The sequence below is a fragment of the Balaenoptera physalus genome (assembly GCF_965194825.1).
Source record: "Balaenoptera physalus genome assembly, chromosome: 7".
Taxonomy (NCBI): domain Eukaryota; kingdom Metazoa; phylum Chordata; class Mammalia; order Artiodactyla; family Balaenopteridae; genus Balaenoptera; species Balaenoptera physalus.
Window position 1 is genome coordinate 2,530,637 of NC_138886.1, and position 23,853 is coordinate 2,554,489.

Sequence of the window (23,853 nt, forward strand, 5' to 3'; positions counted from 1 at the left end):
GGCACCCGAGTTCCCCCTCCCCAGGAATGATCCTAAGTGAGAAAGGAGTCGATGGGTAGGAATCGCCCACCAAGGATCACGGAGCCACCTCCTTGGCCATCAGCTCCTCCCTGAACCCCTTCCAGTGGTAGAGGGGCCAAAACAAAGGCCCAGAGGCTCCTGGGCCTCACACACAAGACCTGCCCATCTCCCACAGGGCGGTGGGCCCAGACCCCTCACAGCTCATCAGACCTGCAGGGACTCAACCACCAAAACAGAAACTTCTGGGGCTCCCCTGGTGGCACAGTGGTTAAGAATCCCCCTGCCGACGCAGGGGACACGGGTTCGAGCCCTGGTCCAGGAAGATCCCACATGCCACGGAGCAACTAAGCCCATGCGTCCCAACTACTGAGCCTGCACTCTAGAGCCCGTGAGCCACAACTACTGAAGCCCACACGCCACCACTACTGAAGCCTGCATGCCACAATTACTGAGCCTGTGCTCTAGAGCCCATGAGCCACAACTACTGAGTCCGTGTGCCACAACTACTGAAGCCCGTGTGCCTAGAGCCCATGCTCCGCAACAAGAGAAGCCACTGCAATGAGAAGCCCGTGCACAGCAACGAAGACCCAACGCAGCCAAAAATAAATAAATAAACTAAATAAATTGATAAAACAAAAAACGAGACTTCCCCAACCCTTGTCCACTACGCGGGCGATGACGGCCAGTGGCTGCCGCCCAGAAACGGAAGCAGAGAGAAAACCACTCCCAGCACCAGTGAGAAAACGTGGGGTCAGCATCTGAACGGCTTATTCGACTCTGCGTGTGCCTGCACGTGTGTGTACACGTGTGTGCCCGGTGGTGAGTTCCTCTGAAAGCGGACGGGCTGAAAACATCCTGAAATGACAACCCGCAGTTAAAAGGAGGAAATGTTTTCAAGCAGAAGCTCGGGAAGCCTCAGCCAAAAGGCCTGCAGGCGGCTCTGCGGGGCCTGGAGGCTGCGCCCGCTCCCCGGCAGCTGCATTTTAATATTTTAATCAGTAATCAGCGCTGAGCGGATGCTGAGGAGGCCAGCCTGGATCGCGTCCGGACGGCATCGGGGTGGGGGCGCTGATGAACTCGCTGCAGCCTGGGCATCAGCAGCAGACAGGCCTCGGCGCAGAGCAGCCGCGCTCAGCAAACACATGAACTAACGTCAGGGAAATGAGCGAGCACGGGGAGGCCCGGGCGAGGGGATCGGGCTGTCGGATGGGTGCCCCAAGGCTGCCTGCTCCTTCCCTGAGCAGAGCCCGCGACCCGCTTGCATTCATCGAGGAGGAATTGACATCTCGATCCCGAACGCAGGGCAGTGGGACGAGGGTGGCGGGTGAGGCTGGCACTCCAGGCAGCGGGATGGGCTGTCGGCCACCCCCCTGCCCCGCTGCCAAGGCCACCGCCACTGGCTCCGCGCGGGCTGGTACAACGAGGGCACCACCCCCGGGACACACGCACGAAGACACGCAGCCGCACCGTCTCAAATCTTCCTCCAGCAGCTGAGACGGGGCCCATCTGCAGACCCACTTTACAGATGGGAAAACTACAGCCCCCGGGGGTGAGGCGACCTGTGGGTCAAGCCCACTCCCCAGCGTCACACTCTGTCCCAAGCCCCCAAAGGCGCCTCAGTGGGTCCACTTTTACCTGGCTTCCAGAAGCATCAGCACTCTCAAGAAGTCTGGAGGGCAGTGGGGGTGGGGGGGGGATGGTGAGTGTTTGCCGGAGGGGCCGGGGCAAGAGAAGGGGTCATGGCAATAGCGGGACAGATGGGAGGTCTGGCAAAGCAAACTGGTTTCCTCCCATGTGCCAAATCCAGTAGACTGTCGCGGTACTGGGGTGCGTGCAGAGGGGCTCGGTGGGAAGGTGCTGGGATCGATAAGTGATGCCTGCCCAGGGCTCTGCAGGGGGTGACAGCATGTGCCAGGCGCTGCCATGCCAGGGGGACGGAGGAGGGGAAGGACAGGCTGATGATAAAAGAGGGTCCCAGGCAGAGAGGAAGAGTGGGACAGAGGGCCAGGAGGGAGGGCACCTCTACCGCAGAGACAACCGCCGAGGGGCCCTGGGGCTGGGGCAGCAGATCCAGGCTCTGGACGCAGCCAGAGCAGGTGGCAGCTGACCCGCGGACAGTCGGAGGGACCTGGGATGCTGGCGGACAGGGCCCGCTTCCCACATCCAGGACAGCCGTGACCAGCCTGCCCCACCGCCAGGGCCCTCGGGCAGCCCGTGAGGCCCCAGCCCTAGCCCCACCCCCCAGCCCCCCCCTCGCCTCCTAGAGCCCTGATCCCAGGGAGGTGGGTTTCCTCGGCTGTTACGGACCCCTCGTTTCAAACTATGCTTCTAACCTCTTCAGAACACTTCCTACAAGCAAGATGTCAGGCAAAATACGAAAGAGAAAACAGATAAAAGTGGACTCACTCCGATTCAGCAGGGCCCTGCCTTCCGCCTCCTCCTGGCCTCCAGAGAAGGCCCAGGTGGTTTAAAATCCACTGCAGGAGGGAATGCACCGCCTTGTGCCCTTTAAGAGGCTGATGGTCAGGCCTCCTGTGGCCTCTCCCCAGACAGCCCTGCCAGCCTCCACGCTGCCTCCCGGCCCCCATACCGCCCTCCTGGCCTCCACACTTGGCCCAGACTAGCTTCCCAACCCCCTGCAGATGGCAGAATTCCACAGAGTTGACCACTCCTTGCCCCTGCAAACAGCTGCCTCACTTGGCAGAGGGAAGGGGCACGGCAGAGCGCAGAACTCGGCCTCCGCCGTCCGCAGGACCCAAATCGACCCCCCAGTTCCACCACCGCCCTGGGACACAAGCGAGACGCGTCCTCTCTCTGGGCCTCGGTTTCCTTCCTCACTTCCTGAGGCCCCTGAAGACAGCAGGAGCTCAGGGATGCAAAGATCCGGGCACACAGCGCACGGGGCTCTGCAGGAGGCGGGAAGCACAGGAGGGGTGCGGGCGGGAGGGCTCCTGGCAGGGCCGGCACTTGGGGGAACCACTGCGCACCCCGCCTCGTGCACTGACTCAAGGAGAGGCCTGTCGTCCGCCCCCGGCCGTGCTGAGGGCCAGGTTTAACCGCTCCGGAAGTTTCTGAGCCCAGCAAAATGTTTTCATGGATAATAAATAGGAGAATTCAACCCGTTTACTAGAGGGTGTGCTCTGCTCTGTAACTCAAATGAGAGAAACAGCCTCCCAGACCTTCCTCCCGGGTTGTTAATTCCACTCAAATCAGGGGCTAAAGTGAGCCGAGCTGACTAGGTAGGGCTGCAGGTCCAGGGCGGCCCAGGCTGGGGACACGCAGGGAATCGGGCCCCCGACGTGGGCGATGGGGCCCCACCCGGGGAAAGATCCTGGAGGGGCCCCCCCGGGCCCGCCTGGGCCTCCTGACCCACCGAGGGCACCAGGACCTTCTGCGAGATGCCTCACCCTCACCCCATCGCCACCAACAGCTTCCCGGCTCCTCCGGTAAGATCCACAGACTCATGCAAAGACAGACTGGTGCACCGCCCCCATCCCAGGTTGGATTCTAGGCACCGGAAGACAGCATGAACGTCCCTACAGCCAGGCAGCCCGTGGTCCGGTCAGGGCACTGTGACCCGCAGCCCTGGTAAGGAAGGAAACTGCTTAGACGGTGGATAGCACTGGGCCCTGGGGGCATCCCCGCCGTTTTAAATAGCGCGATTTGAGCCAAGGCCCCAGGGAGGTGAGGGAGGCGGCCCTGTGGTGTGGTGAGAGCCTTACGGGCCGAGGGGCAGCCTGCGGGAAAGCCCGCGATGAGAATGAGAGGGTGAGCGAGCTGGCAGGAAGCCGGGAGCGGGTCCCGTGAAGGACGGCCCAGGACCACCCTGAGCCAGAGGCCGGCCATGGCCTCCTGCAGGCTGGGGCCCACCCCCCGGGCTCCCGCTCCCTCCTCCCTCCCTGCCTGATGCCCACCCACAGGACAGACTCGCCTCCTACAAAGCTTTCTCAGTCCCACCCCTGGCTTCACGGTGCAAGTAAACACGCCCAGTAGGCGGCTGGTCCACGAAGGATCATAATGAAGATAATGATGAAAACTCCGTCTGTTCCCTGACAACCGGGTCCCAGCCCACACAAAGAGCTGTCCGTAACACAGCGCCCGAGGGGCTCCGATCAACGGGGGAGAGCTGGTGAGACCCTTCGCATCTCCCAGACGAGGAAATTAAGTTCCGGGAAAGTCGCCAGCCCAGGGTCACTGCCTGGACCGACCCCAGCAGCAATGGCAGGCAGGACCAGACGTGTTGGCAAAGCCACCACTTCACCGCCCGACGTAGGAGGCTCACGACGAGGAGATGAAGCTGTGCTTCCATGGTGATTTTTATCCACAATCTCTGGGACCAAGACACCAGAGGAAAGCCACAGAAACCCTGCAGCCTCACCAGGGTCCTCCGTCCAAAACTGCCAACCAGACTCCATGCGAAGGCATCCCGGGAAGACCCAGCCCATCCCGGCCACCCACTCGGCCTTCCCACGCTCCTTCCCTTCCTGGGCCCCGTGCATCTGACGGACGCCCAGAACAGGACTCGAGGGAACTCGAGAAGGATTCACGCGCCATCAGGGAGGCAGCAGGGCCCCGGTCATCAGCAGCAAGCCCCGCCGGCTCACGCTCTCCACACCAGCCCGCTTGGCCTTTAGCTCCCATCTCAGGCCCTTCGCTCAAACCTTCCCTGACGGCACTGGTTTGAGCAGAAACCTAATACCTTCAATGCAACCATTCGGGAAAATACCAGGGACAGGGGCCAAAAAAAAAAACAAAAAGGACTTCCGGAACCAACTTTCTGGATCCCTCAGCTCCTGCTGGAGCTTGCTGGATGGGTGAGCAAGAAGAGGGACAAATTACTAGTAAAAGTGATAAGACCTGTATGTCTGCTTCCTGGCTGAGGCCGCATAACACTACCGCGCCCTGGGCCGTCATGTCCTCGTTCTATCCCTGCAGAAACGAAAGCTCAGAGAGTCCAAGTACACGCAGAGTCCGATCCACACTGGGTCTAACCGACAGGAAGCCCCTCTCCCCGCCGCCCACGGAGCCCCCATCGCCGTGCTCTGGACGGATGAGAGAAGGCTGGCTGCACCCGGGGTCCCGCAGCCCTCGAGTGTCTCCGGGGGTCCACCTGCCTGCCGCGGGCCGGGAAGCAGAGGAAGCCCAGCCAGCATGAGCTGCCCCTCCCAGCGCTCCTCCCAGGGTCAGGAAACACTTTCTGGAATTTCATGCACCCCAAAACATCAGCTCCTGTCCACACCCGCCCCGAAGGGAAAAGGGGGAAGCCCAGGGGCCAGGGGGCGGGTGGAGGGCCCTGCTGGTTCTGGAAACAGGAAGAACGCCGGCGCATCAGCCCAACTCCGCACGGTGGTTTCCTGGGGAGAGAGGTGATCGCTCCCCTACGACGGGGGGCTTTTGCTGCAGCCGAGCTCACACTGCACACGACCCGCTCCGCACCCACACGGCAGAGCAAGGGCTCCGGGGTCACGGCCACACGGTGGGCCAGCACGGCCAGCTCCAGGGGCAGAGTCCAGAGCCTTCACTTTCCCACCCCCTTTTTTCCACTGTGAACTGCACAACGGCTAATCTGGGTGACCCTCGGAAGGCAAAGGTCACGCAAGGCTCTCCGTTTGATCCCTGCCATAGTAAGTGTTTAATAAATTCTTGGTAAACTGAACGCTTAACGGGCGGAAGAGTGGAAGGACCAAGGAATGAATGCCTTTTCGCTTCCCAAGGAATGAAGCCAATTTGAGAGACTTGGGAAGCTGAGAGGCAGCTGTTCAGAAAAAGAACACCACCACCCAGAACCCAGACAGGACCTGAATGCTATAAGCCTCCTTCAATAGTAGCAAAGAAAAAAAAAAAAACCTGGAAATTTCTAAACCAGCCTAAGACTAACTAGCCAGCTATCCCGTAAGGATCCTTTCTGCTCCTGAATCCTATGTAAGTGGAGGACGCCCAGGCAAAAAGTGCGAAAGACACCTTGCCCCTCAAATCCCTGCCCCCCCCACCCCCATGAGAGACCACAGCCGCCCCCAAGCCCTTTCCCAACCATCCAAGAATCGGCCTCAGTGTCACTCTCAACACGGGCTCCAGGCAGTTCCGGTCGGCAGAGACTGGAATCGCCCCTAGGGACCGATCCTGCCGCCCGCGCTGGGCCAGCGGTGGCCGTCAGGGCAGAGCAGAACAAGCATCCCATCTTCATGGTCTGACATCACTGAGCACCGCCAGGCACATCTGGACTAGCCTGGGCGTCCCCACTGGATGGGGCTCCTGGAGGGCAAGAGGCGAGTCTGGGCCGTGGGAACCTTGGTGAGTGTGCCCAGAGCCAAGTCTCCACATGATGACGGCCTTCCCAAGCCCATCCCAGGAAGTCACACCTGAGTGAGGAGCCCGACCTCCCCAGACCTGCTCCCTGTCCCGCAGTCTGGAGCCCCAGCTCTGCCTGCCCGTCCACAGCTGCCCTGGGGCAGGGACAGTCCCAAAACGGGACCAGGGCAGGCAGCAGTGCAGCGGGCAGGAGCCGGGGTCTTGCTTACGTGTGTGCTTTCCAGGGGATCCTGTCCCCAGACATCGGGGCGACGAGCCGAGCAAAGCAGGCTCTGGTCAGTGGCTCCCGCGTGGGGAGAAGCTCCTCTCGGCGCCCCAGCCCCTGCTGGCGCCATGTCAAACTCAGCTCGGGGTGCTGACCACGGGTTTACCGCGCTCAGAAAACTAGGCAGGGAAGGGGGAGAGCAGCACAGGGAGGACGGCGGGAGGGCCAGGCTGGGCTCCGAAGTCTGCACGAATACAACGGCAGAGAAAAACTAAGAGAGGGGAGGCTGCCACCAAGCTGTGCTGGTCTAGCTTCATTTCCACCACACCTGGGGGTGGGGAGGGACCAGGAGCAGCGGCACCGCCGTTTAATGAGCACCTACTATGGGCCGGGCACCATGCAGAGGGCTCCCCGGCCCACGCGGTCCTCGGCAAACCGAGGTAGGTCAGAGTCACTGTGTCACCTGCCAAAGTCATCGGCCAGTAGGTGGACCCAGATTCTGAACCAGGTCTGTCGGACTCAGCGTGAAGACCAGGAGCAGAGCCAGGGCAGCCCTGCCCTTGCCAGAGCCTCGGGGTCTCCCTGCAGGACGTGAGGCTGAGCCCAGGCCCCTCGGCTCCTCCGTTCCATTCCCGGCCCCCACACCGTGACTCAGTCCAGATCCACTGCCCACTCCCGGCGTGCCCTGAGCGGCCCCTCTGCAGGCAGCTGGCACGCCCCCCCCGGGGTCAAACCACCCCACTGCAACCGCTGACGACCACGAGGGGCGCCCCCTTTCAAAGTGTTCGGCCATGGTTGGCAGGTCATGTGACGAGAGTTGAATCCAAATTTGTGTACGTCTTACATCACTGCACTCGGCTCAAGCAAAGTAATGAGGACCTACTACAGGCTGGGCACTGTGTGTGTCACAGCTGGCCAAGAAATGGGTTTGGCCAGGGTTTATCCTGTCTTTTTCTCTATGCAATTATTTTAAATACCGGTTGTGTGTATGAGTGTGTGTGCGTGTGTGCGCGTCTGTGTGTTTGTGTGTGTTCCGAAGGCCGTTCCCCAAAGTCCAGAGCCACTGGCTCCTCCCCTGCCCAGGGCACTGCTGGTCACAAGGAGAAATAAGAACAGGAGAGAGGTTCTAATCCATTTAAAAGCAAGACTGTGAAAACTGAGGAGCCCGCTTGTGGGAAAGGACACCAGCACAGCTCCCAAGGCTCCTGCCCCAGCAGACACGCCCCGAGGCAGAGGGGAAGAAGGCGGCCTCAGAGTCCTGGGCAAGTGCCCTACAGCCAGAGGGACTTGGGCGAGTCATTTAAGAGAGGAAGAGAAACCTCTAAGAGCCGGGTGTGGACACAAAGAGACAGGCTCTTGAACAGGTCCCCGAATCTCGTTTCTAGAGAATTTCAGAACTAAACAAGAGGACCGTCAGGCCCAGGTGGCTTATGGGAAAGTCCTAGTTATTGATGCTAATTTGACATTTCACAGCACTTCAAATAAGGGCTCCTCTTGGAACTGACTTCTCAGCATTTGCAAGTGCAAATACAAAACTCCCCTTGCGTTTCATAAATCATGTATTCACAGAACTCTTCCGCAAACACCAGGTCCCTTATGATAATGGTCCTCAGATAAAGCAGGCAATAAATATCCTCTGATATTTCCCATCAGCAGGTGGAAATGGCCCCGGGTAGTCCTGTGCTGGCAGCAGAGGGAAGGGCCTCTAAGAGCACGCAGGAACTCAGGAACAGCTGGGCCACAGGGCGGCAAAGAGCCAGGCCTGATTCAAGCCCTCGGTCCCCGATCCATCAACAAGGTATCACGTCCTGACCCCATCTTTTAAAAGGAGGGACCTTGGAACTGTTGGCTTCCAGATGGAACGTGACACCCTGCTTTGACGCTCTGAACGCAGGCTCACCAGGAAGCCACAACGAGCCACACCCTCACCTGGCCTTTGCACCTGCCCGGCCTCAGGTTCCCCTCACCTGTGCCAGCAGGACTCCCAGACAGCTGCCAGGGACACTTTCTGAGAACACGGGGAGACTTCCCGGGTTATCTGCCACGGACCTAGGGGATCACCTCCAGGGACCAGGGAGTTCAGATAATCACCGCCCCCTTGCCCGACACCTGCTCAGAGCCAGACGGCCCTGCTTGTTTCAGTATAATCTTGACGATTCCCTTCTCGGAGCACCAGAGTAAAAGTGGTACCTGCATCACCTCAGCCGACCCACGGAGCTGGTGCCCTTTCTCCCACAAAGAATGGGAGACTCGGGGCAGGAAGTAAATGCTTAGGGTCTCTCAGCTAGAAAGGCAGGGCCAGGCCTCGTCCAGGCCCGGCTTTCCCCCCATCCTCCTGGATCCGGGATGCCTGACTTCACCCTGAACAGCCTGAGAGGCGGGAGGGGCCGTCACGCTGCCCCAGCCCCCGATGCGCCCCCTCCTGTTTGTAACACAGCCAGGCCCGCATCTGCCCACCGGGCTCTGCGCGGAGGGGCCGGGCCCATCCCGGAAAGAGGCCACTCACCTTCCCAAAGTCTCGGACATCGAAGAGGTCGAAGGGGTCAAACAGCTCGCTGTTCCTGAGTCCAAATTTGTCATGGCAGACTTTAAGGAAGGTGCGGATGTTCTTCAAACACAGGAACTAGAGGAGAGAGGGGAAAATTACTCAACCTGCACGGTCTGTACGGCAGTAATGCTAACAGCTGCAAACTTTGCTTCCGTGCGCCGACCTGGACCAGCACTTCCCTGCTCGGAGGAGACACCACGGCCATCCCACTGGCCCTGGCCATTCCTGGCCATCTGCCCCGTGCCCCTGCCCAGGGATCCACACGTTTCAACTCCGACAATCACAGCTGGAACAAAATATGCTGGTTTTCAGTCGGCAGGCACAGAGCGGGCGCACACACAAGTGCACACTGCCTTCCCCACACAGACACAGCCCCCATTACTTTACACATGACAAAGCCCTACAGCAGCCATGGGGACCCCTGGAGCAGCACATGCCAGACACAGCAGGGGGCCACTGGGAGCACAAAGGCCAGCATCTAAATCCCAGATCAGCCTCCACGTACCTCCTCCACCCAGTAACCCAGTATCTGAGCTCCCAGCTTGCAGTGGGCTTGGCAACACAATCGGAGGCATGGGGTGAGGGGGCAAACAGGGTCGACGGCTTCAGTCCCCGTGGAGAAAGCTGGTAAAGACTTGGGGGCAGCAGGCAAGGTGGCCTGGAGCGCAGACCTTGGAGTCACAGGGCCCCGGGTTCGAATCCTGTCCAATGACTCTAGCGGGACCAGGGGAGAGTGGCTTCGGCTCCTGAGGCCTGGTTCCCTAACAGGACGTGCCTGGCTGGGTTAACTATCCACCCTGACGGCACAGGCTGGGCATTAGGTAGGTGGGAGCCATCCGCCCACCCGGTCCGGTTCGGCGTGGGCGTCCGTGAGGTGAGGACCATGGTGCACACGGCTGAACGCTAACCCAGGGTTCAGGCCAGTTGTCCCCATGGTAACCACTCACTAAGGGCCCAACAGCTCAACTTCAAGAGACCTGCAGAGAGCCTGGACTCCTCACCGGAAGTTTAGACGAACAGACAGATCTCGATGAAGGACGGGTCAGAATCAGAAGCTACGCAGGCCCAGCGTAAACCAAGATGCGCTGAGAACGCCCACCGGGCACACGGCGCCCCAGCAGAGACGCCAATCTCCCCGCCCAGCCGCACCCAGCGGGCGTCACCCCCGGCTGGGAAGCACCCCTCATCGGGCCACTCCTCCCTCCTGGCTGGGGCTGGTCACCGGTCAGAGGCGACCCCAGCTTACGTGCTTGTAGTGTATTAACTATTCTCTATCTGCGTGTGTGGGTATCTGGGTGTGTGGATCTCTGTGTTTATCTCTGTGTATCAGGATGTATCTGTGTATCTCTGTGTGTTTATCTGTGTATATGTGTGTTTGTGTGGTTCAGTGTGTATCTGTGTATCTGTGTGTATATCTCTGTGTTTGTGTGTATCAGTGTGTATCTGTGTTTGTATCTCTGTGTGTTTATCTGTATCAGGATGTATCTGTGTTTGTATCTCTGTGTGTTTATCTGTATATATCTGTGTGTTTGTATCAGGATGTATCTGTGTGTGTATCTCTGTTTATCTGTGTATATCTGTGTGTTTGTGTGGTTCAGCGTGTATGTGTGTGTGTTTATCTGTGCGTATCAGGATGTATCTGTGTTTGTATCTCTGTGTTTATCTGTGTGTATCTGTGTGTGTGTATCTGTATTTGTATCTCTGTGTGTTTATCTGTGTGTATCAGGATGTATCTGTGTTTGTATCTCTGTGTGTTTGTCTGTATATATCTGTGTGTTTGTGCGGTTCAGCGTGTATCTGTGTGTGTATCTCTGTGTGTTTATCTGTATATATCTGTGTGTTTGTGTGTATCCAGATGTATCTGTGTTTGTATCTCTGTGTGTTTATCTGTGTATATCTCTGTGTTTGTGTGGTTCAGTGTGTATGTGTGTGTTTATCAGTGCGTATCAGGATGTATCTGTGTTTGTATCTCTGTGTATTTATCTGTGTGTATCTGTGTGTGTGTGTACCTGTGTGTGTGTATCTCTGTGTGTGTATCTGTGTATACCTCTGTGTTTGTGTGGTTCAGTGTGTATGTGTGTGTTTATCAGTGCGTATCAGGATGTATCTGTGTTTGTATCTCTGTGTATTTATCTGTGTGTATCTGTGTGTGTGTGTGTATCTGTGTGTGTGTATCTCTGTGTATCTGTGTATATCTGTGTGTTTGTGTGGTTCAGCATGTATGTGTGTTTGTGCGTATCAGGATGTATCTGTTTGTATCTCTGTGTGTATCTGTGTGTGTGTATCTCTGTGTGTATCAGTGTGTATCTGTCTATCTGTGTATGTCTGTGTGTGTAGCTTTTCTGAACACCTGAGAGTGAACTGCAGACGTGACCCCCTTCCCCCAAACATCTGAGCACGGATTTCCTGAGAACAAGAACACCCCCTCCACAATCGCAGCACCAATGTCAAAATCAGGCAATTAATGTAGGTCCCACACCTTACCTCATCTAGAGACAGGACTCACATTTCTTCAATATATAAAGATAAAGGACAATAAAAACGTCCTGATAGAAAAAAAAAAAAATTCTGGCCCAGCATCCAATCTCGGCCCACACACGATTTTAGTCATCACGTCCCTTTTGTCTCCGTGAACCTAGAAGAGCATTCTCCAACAGAACTTTCTGGAAGGACGGAAATGTCCCGTGTGCGCCGTCCTGTAGGGCAGCACCAGGCACACGTGCCCGCTGAGCGCTTGAGATGTGGCCAGTCCGACTGAACAACTGCACTTTTTTTTTAAAATAAATTTATTTATTTATTTTTGGCTGCGTTGGGTCTTTGTTGCATCACGCGGGCTTTCTCTAGTTGCAGCAAGCGGGGGCTACTCTTCGTTACGGCATGCGGGCTTCTCACTGCGGTGGCTTCTCTTGTTGTGGAGCACGGGCTCTAGGCGTGCGGGCTTCAGTAGTTGTGGCTCGCGGGCTCTAGAGCACAGGCTCAGTAGTTGTGGCGCACGGGCTTAGGTGCTCCGCAGCATGTGGGATCTTCCCAGACCAGGGCTCAAACCTGTGTCCCCTGCATTGGCAGGCGGATTCTTAACCACTGGGAAGCCCAACAACTGCGCCACCAGGGAAGCCCAACAACTGCACTTTTAATGTAACTTTATTCTAATGAACTTAAATTTAATAGCAAAACCGGCTACAGCTACTGGTTTAAACGTGTGGACCTAAAACACTCCAGTCTTTGTCTTCCTTGACCTGACATTTTTGAAGAACGCAAACGCAAAAAGACAAATACTGTAGGATTTCACTGACATGCGGGACCTAGGATAAGTAAATCCACAGAGACAGAAAGAGGGCAGAGGCTGAGGAGTTAGTGTTTAATGGGGACAGAGTTTCAGTTTGGGAAGAAGAACAAGTTCTGCCTGTTACACAGCATTGTCAATGTAAATGCCACTGAATCGTACAGTTAAAAATGGTTAAAAAGGTAAATTTTTTTGTTTGTTTGTTATTGGTGTTAACCTGTTGTATTGTGAAGCATAACACACACAATGACTCCCCAGAAGAAAAAGGTAGATTTTTGTTTTTGGCCGCACCCCGCCCCGCAGCATGCCGGATCTTAATTCCCTGACCAGGGATCGAACCCGCGCCCCCTGCATTGGAAGCGCGGCACCTTAACCACTGGACCGCCAGGGAAGTCCCAATGGTAAATTTTATGTCTTGTATTTCACCACCATAAAAAATTTTAATTCACAAAACAGACCCACAGGGAGGAGGCCACGTGACGACGGAGGTGGAGACTGAGGTGATACACCCAGGAGCCAAGGAAGCCACCAGGAACTGGGAGAGGGCCTGGGACACATTCTTCCACCAAGACCCCAAGAGACAGCCCACCCTGCGGTCACCTGGATCTCAGATGCCCAGGACCGCGACTTCAGCTGTTTCAACCCCCCCAGCTCCCCCTACCCGGAAGAGGGGCCTGAACCACAGCCGCCCTGGCCCCCTCAACCCTGCAGCTCCAGACCCTCCTCCTCCCGCCCGCCCTGCAGGCCCAGCTGCGGCGTCCAGCCCGGCTCCAGCCTTTTCTGCACCACTCGCCTCTGATTTCCACTAAGCCTCTATTTTAATTCCTCCTCAGCCTCCCATTTTTAGAGTTAATTACACAGCTCCTAACCATAATCGCAGCCGGCAAGGCCAGGCTTCCTTTGGGGGCTCAGGCGGGGGCAGGCAACCCGTGGGCACAGTGTCTGCCCGGCCTGGTCCCACCCCCACTGTGGCCACTCGGGCCCCTCACCTTCCAGAACCGCTCCCCGTGATGCTCTGGGCCCACCCCATGTTGGCGGCGGACAACAGCTGCACAGACAGACTCGGACCGCAGGGAAAGAAAGGAGCACGGCAGGGCTGGGAGCAAGCACCCGGGCCGGCAGCGGTTCATGGGTGCCTGTGCGCCTGGCACTGAGCTGCAGCCTCTGCCCTCCCTCCAGGAATTCACCCCATTTCACAGGTAAGGTAACTGACGCCCAGGCAGTGGAGAACTTTGGCTCCGGATTAGAAGGTGGCCAAGCCAAGATCTGAACCCACGTGCGCTTCCAGAGTGCTGAAGGCCCTCTGAGAGAATGGGGCCTACCTCCAGGATGCGCTGAGCCCTGGGTCCCCCTTGTCCGGTGTGCTTACCAACAACATCCCTTTCACTCCCATAAGTGGCCCCGTTGGAATAAGTGATACGGTCACCGTCTCCCTCATTGTACAATTAGGGAAACTGAGGCCCAGAGACTCACCTTCCTCCAGTCCCCTCCTCCCCCACCACCCCTGGGCCCGGGAGGGTGCGTGGCCGGAGCCTGGCCAAGCACAGCCTCGTGGCCCCTCACTCCCAGCAGAATCAGCTTCTGACTCTGGGACGGAGACTCCTGAGGGGTGAGGGTGAGGGGACCAGGGCTGAAGCGGCTGCAGGCACGTCTCAGTCACAGGCTGGATGACAGTGGGCGGGGGCAGCGGCCAGTGTGAAGCCAGAAGCTGCCCATCCTTGTCCTGTGGCCAGAGAAGGCCTGACGGCCGGCCGTGTCCCTGTGGCTTCAGGGGCAAGTGGCATTCTTCTGTCTCCTCGGCCCGCGGGGCCCTCTATGAAGGGCGGCCACAATAAGGGTCTGTCCCGGGAAAACTGGCCCCTTGACAAGCGGCCCAGACCGGAGGCAGCGCCGTTGTATTGGGTGAGGGCATCCCGTGGGGCATGGGCTCCCGCAGCCCCAGACACGGGGCGGAAGGGGGGTGTCCCAAGCAATCCCTCGTTGAGGCCTGGCCACTGCGCCGAGAGGCGGGACCGCCTATGTCCTCTAGTCCCAAGCCCTTTTCAGCCTCCTCAGACCTGGTCAGGCTGAAATCAGATCAGCGTGAGGACGCAGGCTCCACGGGCGGCCGGCCACCTCCCCAGGCACAGCCGGACAGGACAGCCCAGGCCCGCTGCTCGCTGTCACCTGTCACTTAGCTGTCCCCAGGCCCCAGCGCAGGGATCCTGGGCGTGATAGGCAGAGCAGGGTCCTGAGAGCCAGGGGCCGTGTCTGAGCCTCGTGGCCCCCGTGCACCCTCGGGGGGGGGGGGCGGGGGGGACTTCCTGGCCAGGCTCAAGCGGCTCCACTATGGCCTCCTAGTGGTCAACCCACTGATCACAGAGACACCGCCAGGGACAGCCCCACCCCGTGGAGGAGACACAGAGGCCCTGCCCCACTGGGCGGGCAGCTTTCAGGCCACCAGGGCCCCTCCTGTTACCCCCCCAGGCTTGCTGTCCCCCAGGCAGTACTGGGACGGGGCCCCCGGAGCTCACGTCCACTGCTCACGCGCCTCAGCACTGAGAGGCTGGTGCAAAAGGGGGAGCTGAGGCGCAGGGTGCTGAGGCCACTTGCGTGAGGTCACCTGGCAGCAGGGAGCCCGGGATTTGTGGTTTGAATGCAGGTGGCCGGGGAACCGCCCACAGGGCGAGGGAGGGAGGTAACCAGGGCTGCTTTCGGTCCTGCTCCGGTGGCAAACCTATTACCGCCTGCGACGGCCCCCTGAGCTGTGCACCCCATTCCACAGATGGACAAAGTGAGGCTCAGGGCAGCTAGACCAAGGGTGGGTCCAAGTTCCTGCCAGAAACTGTGCAGCTGGGATGATGACCACAGGCCCCTGCCTGGAGCGGGGAGGGGAAGCCGTGTGGAAGCCCAGGATAAGGCAAAGGGGCGGAGTCTGTGTGTTCAAGGCCTGGCTGGCTGCCCTGCCCCTTGGAGCCCCCAGGGAGCTGTGCTGGGCCATGAGGGAGGCGCCCGGCCCCCGGGTGCTGGGCTCTGTGGGATGTGACTCACCCCTCTGTGCAGACCTGGCTCCTGGTTCCAACCCCCCTCCCCCACCGTGTGCGCTTGGCAAGTCTCACTGCTACAGTGAGGGGCTAGACTAGGGTCCGGGGATCCCAGCATCTCACACTGGCTCGTAAGAATCTCCAAAGCTCCCATGTAGCAAGGGTTTCCATGGCACCGGGCTCTGGGCTAAGGGATGGGCTGCTCACAGCATCCCACAGTCATTACAGCGATTCCTAATTCACCGACGAAGAGACTGAGGTCCCAAGAGGTTACCTAGCCTGCCCAAGGTCACTAGCAAGGACGTGACAGAGCTGGGAACAGATCTGGGTCCGCTTAACCTCCAAGGCCAGACTCTTGATAGTTTATAGGTTTCTGAGCAGGAAGTCAATAAGATATTTTTAAAAAAGAAAGTAATACTTGCAGGAAAATTAAGTCTGGTCAGGGTGATGGGGAGACACTGAAGGTAGGAGCCCAGCCTTTGGGCTCGACAGGCAGGCTCCACACACAGAAATCGCGGCTCACGAATCGGCCAGTGGGTGGGGGAATTTGACTGCTGCGCAGGAACCGACCAGCATGCCCCACTTCACTGTTTACCGAGACCTTCTGCTTTTAGGTCTGCGTTCGATCCATCCCTACGATGGACTTTTATTTTGAGCCCTAGTTTGCAAGTGTGGAAACCGAGGTTCAGAGATTTGGCAAGGAGGGGTGACCTCTCGCCTCTTACAGGGCTTGTCCCAGGGGAAGAAGTCCCTTTGGCTGCCTCCAGGCTGAAATCCCTTAGTCCCTCCAGGCTAAGTCAGGAGGCCAGCAGCCTTCAGCTCCCAGAAGTGATTGGGGCCCACATCCCTGCCAACATTCCTCCCCCCACCCCAGCCCCCGCACATGGTCCCCGACACGCAAAGCTCCTCTGGGCACTCTGGCTGGCATCCCCGGCCCACCCACTCCACCACACAGTCCCACCACCCCCGGGGTCTCCAGGGCAGGATGGCACAGACGTACATTCCAGCCCACACCCTAGCCTGGCCGCTGGGCTGTGCCTGCTCCAACTCAACGGCCCCGTCTTCTCCCGCCTCAGTTTTCCCATCTGTAAAATGGGGACGTCTTGTCCACTGACTCCTACAATGTTGGGCCCCTCACTCAAGGAAACTGCTTTAGGAAGGGAAAGTTGACACTGGGACCACCTGCCTCAGGAGGTCCCGAAGTCCCTGTGCCCAGAGCTTCCCTGGGCCACCATGCCCTGCAAGGGGGGAGGTGAGGTCTGGCCCTGACGGCCCCGCCAGGGCCCTGTGATCTGCACTCCCTCCTGGACATAGTCAGCCGGAACTGAGGAGTGGCCGCACCCCAGACGGAGCTGGCCCTTCGTCCACACCTCTGCCGGCCTCTAATCCTACCAGCCTAACTCCTCCAAGCCGATGCTCAGGGACCAGGGGAGGAACCAAGGCCTCCAGGACAGGACGTGTCTGAGGCTCTCTGCTCACGGCCACAGCAGCGGGACAACAGCGCGTTGAAGAGCATCCTCCCAGCACCCCCCAGCCGTAAGACAGACCCCTGGACCCCCGGAGAGGGACCCGGGCATGCCAGCCACCCAGGTATCTCGAGAACAGGAGCTTTGTTTTTAAAACCCCTGCCTCTTTCTGCAAGGCGGGGGTCTCCACATCTGAAGTTCACGCTCTACAACACAGGCTCCAAAAAGTGCCCCTGGGCAGCACTGAGTTTCTTGAAATATTTCAACAAGCGGCACTAAACCTGCACTTCACGATGACAAGTCGCTTTGCTGCAGCTGGAGCGATGCTACCCGCCCCCGCCCGGGGCCAAGCTGCTGAGCCTGTCGACCTGTCGATCAGACGCTCTGACGGGCTGCTGCTGATGAGGTCTTTGATCCATAAAAAATGGGAAAAGGAATTAATTTCTTGTTTTATTTATGCCACGCTCATTCCAAAAAACATCTTAAATGACTTCGTTACTATTTAAGAGAGGCAGCTTACTGGAATGGATCTTTGAAATTTGGGGCCCTTGGGGTAAATAAACAGGGGGCCTGGAGGTGACAAGCTGGCCAGATATTCCATGGGGGGCAGGAGCCAAGACCCTCTTCTCCCCCTGGGTCCCAAATACCCTGGGCAATGACCCACAGCCAGGGTTCAATGTCTAGTGAATGAATGAATGAATGAATGAACAGATGACCGTCTACAGAGCATTAACTGACATCTCTGAAATGGCCCAGCTTTCCCCCCAAGCAGCAGGGATTCCAAGATGGCTTTACAGGCATCTGGGGCCCCTGGACGGCTGCAGCTGCGTGGCGGGAACCCTCCCTTCCAGAAGCATCTCTTCCAAAAATAAAGGGGCAGGTGGAATTTGGGGTTGGCCATGACCACTCACTCCAGCACCCATCAGTACCATCCTCGGGCCTCCGTGCACCAGCCAGGTAGGGTCCATCAATTGTTAAGCCCAATGACACCTCCGGCAGGGAGGGATCACTTATCACCCATCTTACAGAGAAGGAACCAGGCTCGGGAGGTCGGGATCTGGGACTGGAATCAGTCCTTCCAAGTCCACAGCCCCGGCTTCCCACGCCGTCGGGGGCCGAGCCACCGTGACCGCCCCCAGCACTGAATGCGGGGGCTCCCAGGGGGAGAGGCCGGTGCACCTACAGCTCACCCGCGGCTCTAGGCAGGGAACGCGCAGGCCCAGCCGGGCATTTACTGGGGAGCATCGGGGACCCGATTATGTCTGGACAATTTAACAGGAGCACTTCCTCCACTCAGGCCGTTTCCTCAGCTGCACACACACCAGGAGACGGGGGCTCACGTGGGCGCCAGCAGGCTGACGGATGAACCCCAGCGGCCTCTGTGCAGGGCCCACTGCAGGGAGCGGAGGGGGTTTTCTTTGTGCACCGAGGCCCTCCAGGGGCTGGCCTCGCCCCACATCGCGGGCAGACCACCTGCGATGGCGGCATCAGGCCCACCACTATGCCCGCCCCTCGCTGTCGCGTCGAGTGGCTTACCCCACACCCGCTAGGTTTTTGTCCAGAAAGGACCGAGTCACCCGTCTGGCTTGAAGTCTAACGCTCACTGGTGCTGAAACATCATCGGGTGGAATTCCACTTTCTCCAGTAACAGATCATCAGCTGCCGGGCCTGCACTCGGTGCGCCACGGAGCTCTTTACATCCACGGTCTGCGCGTTCCTCTCCCCGACTCACGAGCTATCACATGTGCCCGTTTCATGGCTTGGGGTCCGCCCGGTTCAACCCGCAGCGAGGGGAGGGCCAGCTCTGACCCATGTGGTCTGGTCCAGCCTGGGCCACGAAGCAAGCCACCTCCCACGAGGGACCTGCCCACAAAGCCATGGGCGGGGGAAGCCCCTCTGGGAACGACATCGGAGGAGGCCAGGGCCAACCTGCTGGGGTGACAACAGCTGCACTGATCTCCGTGAGCTGGTGCCTCTCTGCCCGATCCCAGCTCTCCTGGGAGGAAGGGGCTCCCCAGTGATGCTGGCCCCTCCCCTTCCCCGGGACATTACCCTCCCGCCATGACCACCAAAATGTGATTCAAAACGCACTCTGGGGACTTCCCTGGTGGCGCAGTGGTTAAGAATCTGCCTGCCAATGCAGGGGACACGGGTTTGAGCCCTGGTCCGGGCAGATCCCACATGCCGCGGAGCAACTAAGCCCGTGCACCACAACTACTGAGCCTGCGTGCCACAACTACTGAAGCCCGCGCGCCTAGAGCCTGTGCTCTGCAACAAGAGAAGCCACCGCAATGAGAAGCCCACGCACCGCAACAAAGAGTAGCCCCGGCTCGCCGCAACTGGAGAAAGCCCGCATGCAGCAATGAGGACCCAACACGGTCAAAAATAAATAAATAAATAAAATTTAAAAAAAAAAAACAAAAACGCACTCTGCCTCCTAGGTGCTGCAAGAGGGGGTGCCTCTAAGGCAGACCCCAAGTCCGGCCCCAGAAAGCTTCCTGACCCCTGAGCCCGGACCCTTCTCCCACAAGAACGCCCTGACCCATTTCCAGTGCCCTCTGGCCACTTCCGGGGGCACTGGGCGTGGGCCTTGGCCTCCCACCCGGCCACTCCCTTCCCCCTTTGGCCCACGAGAAAGCAGATGTTGCACACACAACGCTGACACCTGGTACCTCTGGGGCTCCCGGCCCTGCTGTGCTCAGCCAGCTCGCTCCCTCCACACAGCCTTCCACCGTGGGTCACAGCTGCGTGGGGTCACCTGCTCGCCACGCTCTGGAGGGACCTTCCCAGCGAAACGGGGAGGGGGCTCAGCTGAGCCACGGGAAGCGGGTTCTGAAAGGTTAGGAGGTCAAGCTCCAGCAGGAGGGAGACCCACTGGCAGTCAGGCTGTACCAAACTGGTGACAGATGTAAAGCCATCACTCCGCACCCTGATCTTGGAGCACTTCCTCATCAACACTTGAGGGGAAACTCACCAGGAAAACCCATCCTGGAAAAACACTAGGTTGGAAGTCTGAGCAGAACAGGAGGGGCGGGGGTAGCTGGGGAGCTCATCCTCAACTCTGTCCGTAGTCAGCGGACACTTAATAGGCGCCTACTGTGCGCCAGGCCCTGCCGCGAGCCCCAGGGTCAGGGAACACAGACAAGAGTGCAGCAAGAACTCCTCTGAGCCCTCGGCTGCCCAAGGAAAGAATAATCTGTGATCTCCTCCCGATACCTGGATGGAAACTGTTCCCAGCAGTCCTCAAAAGATCCGCTGCTCCGGCTAATGGCCCGTGTGAGCCGGGGAGGATAAAAAGTAGCCCGCCTTATCAAGACTTCAAGGTCAGGGTCAAAGCAAAGGTTTTCTACAAAGCCGGCAGGAAATTGCTTTTCTAGCGTTTCTCCGTGCGACCATCTTCGCTTGAGCCAGAGGGTTCAATCCCGCTCTCCCGATGCTCCAGTCCTCCAGGCGGGCATGGCTAGGAGAGATTAGCTTGGCCGCTGCCTGGCACAGTGCCCCCTACCACCACCCCAGCCCCCAACGCCACCCCTCCCTCCTGCGGCCCCGAGCCAGGCCGTTAACGCTGGCCCACGAGCCCTGTGAAATCGCCCCTTGTCTCTGCCACTTCAGTGTCTCCATCTCTACTTCCCGCCTGAAAGTGGCCTCAAGGTCAACATCAGAGCATCCTTCTCCACACGCCTCCAAGCTCCTCTTCCCCAATCAGACTCCAGAGGCAGGTCAGCTCTGCGGACGTTAACGTGATGGTCCAAGCACAGACGCTACCCCCCTTTTTACAGATAAGCAGGCTGAGGCTTGAGAAAGCTGTTTGCCAAGTGTAGTGGCTTGAAAGGTAGTCCCCAGAAAACATGTCCATGCCCTGGAAAAAGGGTCTTCACAGATGTCATTAAGGATCTTGAGACCATCCTGAATCAGGGTGGGCCCTATGTCCAATGACGAGTGTCCTTATAAGAGAGAGACAGAGGAGAGACGCGGGGAGGAGAGGAGAGGCCAAAGCAGGGACAGGAGTGAGGCGGCCACCAACGCCTGGACCACCAGGAGCTGAGGGAGGTGGGAAGGACCCTCCTGCAGAGCCTCCCGGCTGGGGGTGGGGGGGAGGGTGTGGGGTGTGTAGGGGGGGGAGCACGGCCCTGCAACACCTTGATTTCAGACATCTGGCCTCCAGAGCTGGGAGAGAAGGGATCTCTGCTGATGCAAGCACCCAGTCTGTGCCGCTACAGCAGCCTGAGGCGCTAGCCGGTGGGAGGCGCCTTTCAGGCCTGAACTGCCTGCTGCCTGGCCTCAACACAACGGACGATGCCACACCCGCAGGCCCTCAGCAAAGGTCTGTGGGATGGATGGATGGATGGATGGATGAATGAGTGAAGAGGGTTTTGATGAAAAACAGAAGCAAAAATCCTCATTTCTTCCACCTGTCATCCCAGCTCGCGACCATTCCTGCTCCTTACGGGTTCCCCGACGGCCCCGCCTGGCTGGGAGTCCCTGGACCCTGGACCTGGTACCCTGGCGCCCTCAGTAAATGTGGTTTGGAGCCCCCAGGGCCAACCCAGGGCTCTTTGGGGGTCAAGGGCCCCAGAGAGACTCCCAGCCGGATGGGGAAGTCAGAAGTGGCTGTGCTGGGCCCCAGATCCACCTCCTTGCTGCTTCTCTGAATATCATGGGGCTTAGCTCCAGCTTCCGACGCCCTAAATCGGGGCACGGCGGCGGTGGGGGGCCTTGGCAGGTCCAGCCAGCTTTCAGGCAGAGAGATCTAGGTTCAAATCCAGAAGCCTCCCACTGCCACACCCTCCCTGGGAACTCCGCCCCGCCATGACCCCAGCTCTAGGCTCGCCACACGCCTCAGGTCCCCGCCCTTGCCTCCAAGTCTCTTTGGGAAGGTGCCCAGCTCGGGCACCCCAAAACAGAGCACCCCAAAACAGGCCTGTGGTTCTCTAGCCCCAGTGGGGAACCCTGCTCAGTGAAAGCCACCCGCCTGCTCAAGCAGCGGCCGGAGGGAGAACCAGCAGGCAGTGGAGACCCCCTCGCACGCCGCACTTCCAACCCGACGGGCAAGTGGCCTCCACGTGTGCGAAACCAACACATTTCGTGCAGCGTTTTTAAGGTCCCGTCACCACGAACACCAGGGACATACATCCTTCTCCAAAGTGCCACAAACGCCGCAGAAACTGTCACTCAAGGCAGCACGCCAGGCGCTCAGGGGCCTCGCGCCTGGGTCAGCTCACATCACTGGGAGAAGAGCGGATAAAACGTCATGTTTGGTTATCACCCCGACGGCTCCCGGCGGCTCTGAGAAGCGGCGTGACAGACACACACCGCAGCCAACGTCCCTCTGTCTGGGGGCCACCTGCTGAGGGCCTGTCGTCCCCACCCGCGTGGCGAGGCCGCTGAATCAGCTCTGTCACCCTGTGGGGATGGGGGTGGCGGGGTTACTGCAGAGCCAGCCGGCCCGCCGGGGAGCAGTGTCCACGTGATGCCCTTCTGCTGCCTCGCTCTCCGCAGACACCGCAGGGAGCTTCAAGAAGCATCTCTCCTGAGATGTTGGAAAGGACCCCAAATGCCCAGGGCAGAGGCGGCCATGGGAGGCGCTCAGTAAAACCTGAGCCAGTACACATGTGCCTCCTGGGAAGGCTTCGGTGGAGATGGGGACCGTTCCCCATCCAGGAATGGAAGGCGCCTGCAGGGCAGCTGGGGGCTTCCTGGGCCCCCCAGGCTCACCTCCTCCCACACCAGCCTTGGGGGGCGCACAGCCCTATGCAAACGGGGCAGGGGTGCAGGCGTGCAGGAGCTTATGTGTGAGCGGCTGCCAGTGGGCGTGCGTGTGCGTGCGTGTGACGGTGTGTATGTCCGTGTTGTAATTAACGAGGCCAAGCATGAAAACGTCTTCAGGCGGACATGCACTTGAGAGAAATGGTTTTCGAAGTCCAGGCAGGGGGACTTTTAATGGGACTTTATTTTCATTGCGCTACGGTCTGTGAGCCATAAACGTGAGTTTTTAGCTAGATGGGGAAAGGAGGCACTTCCCCACCCCTGCTGCCCCAGCAGAAACCCACACGATGAGAAGCGGATGCTCGGCCAGGCCCGAGTGCAGAGGCCAGGCCGCCTCCCAGGCTCCGTCTGCAGGGAAGAGGTGGCCTCCACGGTCCCCGGGGAGCAAGACCGAGGCCCTGCCTCTCCCAGTACCTGTCCCAGGGGTCTCCCACCTGTCGAGAGCCCCCACACGCACGACCCTTTATTCAGTGCAATATTCACTACTCATGCCCCAACAAGGCACGCATCATAGGCAACCCAGGTCCTAGAGGCCCCACAGGGGGCCTAGCCCTCCACGAAGAAGCCACGAGGTGAGGGGACAGCTCCCGATGCCACCGCCAGGCGCCTCCCCTTCTCCCCACTCTCCGGGCCTCCCCATACAAGGGACGCCCTTGAAACAGTAAATCTCAGGCTTGGCTTCCGAAGTCTCTTCTCCCTCACGTGGGGAAGAAACTGTCGTTCCCAAGTCAACCCAACTGCTGCCAACCACGGGATTGGCGGGGCAGCCCTGGCCTCCGGTGGCAAGAGCGGACTCTGCTCTCCATCTGGCTACAGGGCACCACGGAACTCTCCGGAATCAGGGCCTCGTCTCAGTCACTACTGTCAGCCCGGGTGGGCAGAGGGGCAAGGGAGATACATCAACAGCGGGCACGCAGCTCGCCGGGTGACCCAGGATAGGACTGCCCGTCTCAGAACCTCGGTCTCCCCAGTTCAGTGAACCTGAATGTAGTCCTGGAGCCCCGAGGAGGCAGACCTCCTCACAGGGTCACGGGGGAGAGTGGGGAGGGAGAGGGTCCCACAGCACCAGCACTGGCTTGAACGAGGTACCACCTGGCACCCGTTAGGGTGGCAACTATCAACAAAACAGAAAATAACGTGTCGGCGAGGATGTGGACCAATGGGAACCTTGTGCACTGCTGGCAGGAAAGTAAAACGGTGCAGCCACAGTGGAAAACAGTACAGCAGTTCCT

At 58.9% G+C, this 23,853-nt stretch overlaps 1 protein-coding gene across 10 annotated transcripts in view; it reads right to left on the reverse strand.

Annotated features, from left to right (window-relative positions):
* Window positions 1-23,853, reverse strand: part of VAV2 (vav guanine nucleotide exchange factor 2) — a 183,469-nt gene that overhangs the window by 131,125 nt on the left and 28,491 nt on the right. For 9 of the 10 annotated variants that reach the window (XR_014265976.1, XM_082470352.1, XM_082470351.1 and 6 more), the window contains exon 2: window positions 9,042-9,158. The exons of the other annotated variant lie outside the window; for it this stretch is intronic. Coding sequence is in view for 8 of the 9 variants with exons in the window: in XM_082470352.1 (XP_082326478.1) it covers window positions 9,042-9,158 (117 nt within the window). In the remaining variant the exon portion in view is untranslated. The remainder of the gene's footprint in view (window positions 1-9,041; window positions 9,159-23,853) is intronic. 10 annotated transcript variants of the gene reach the window in all.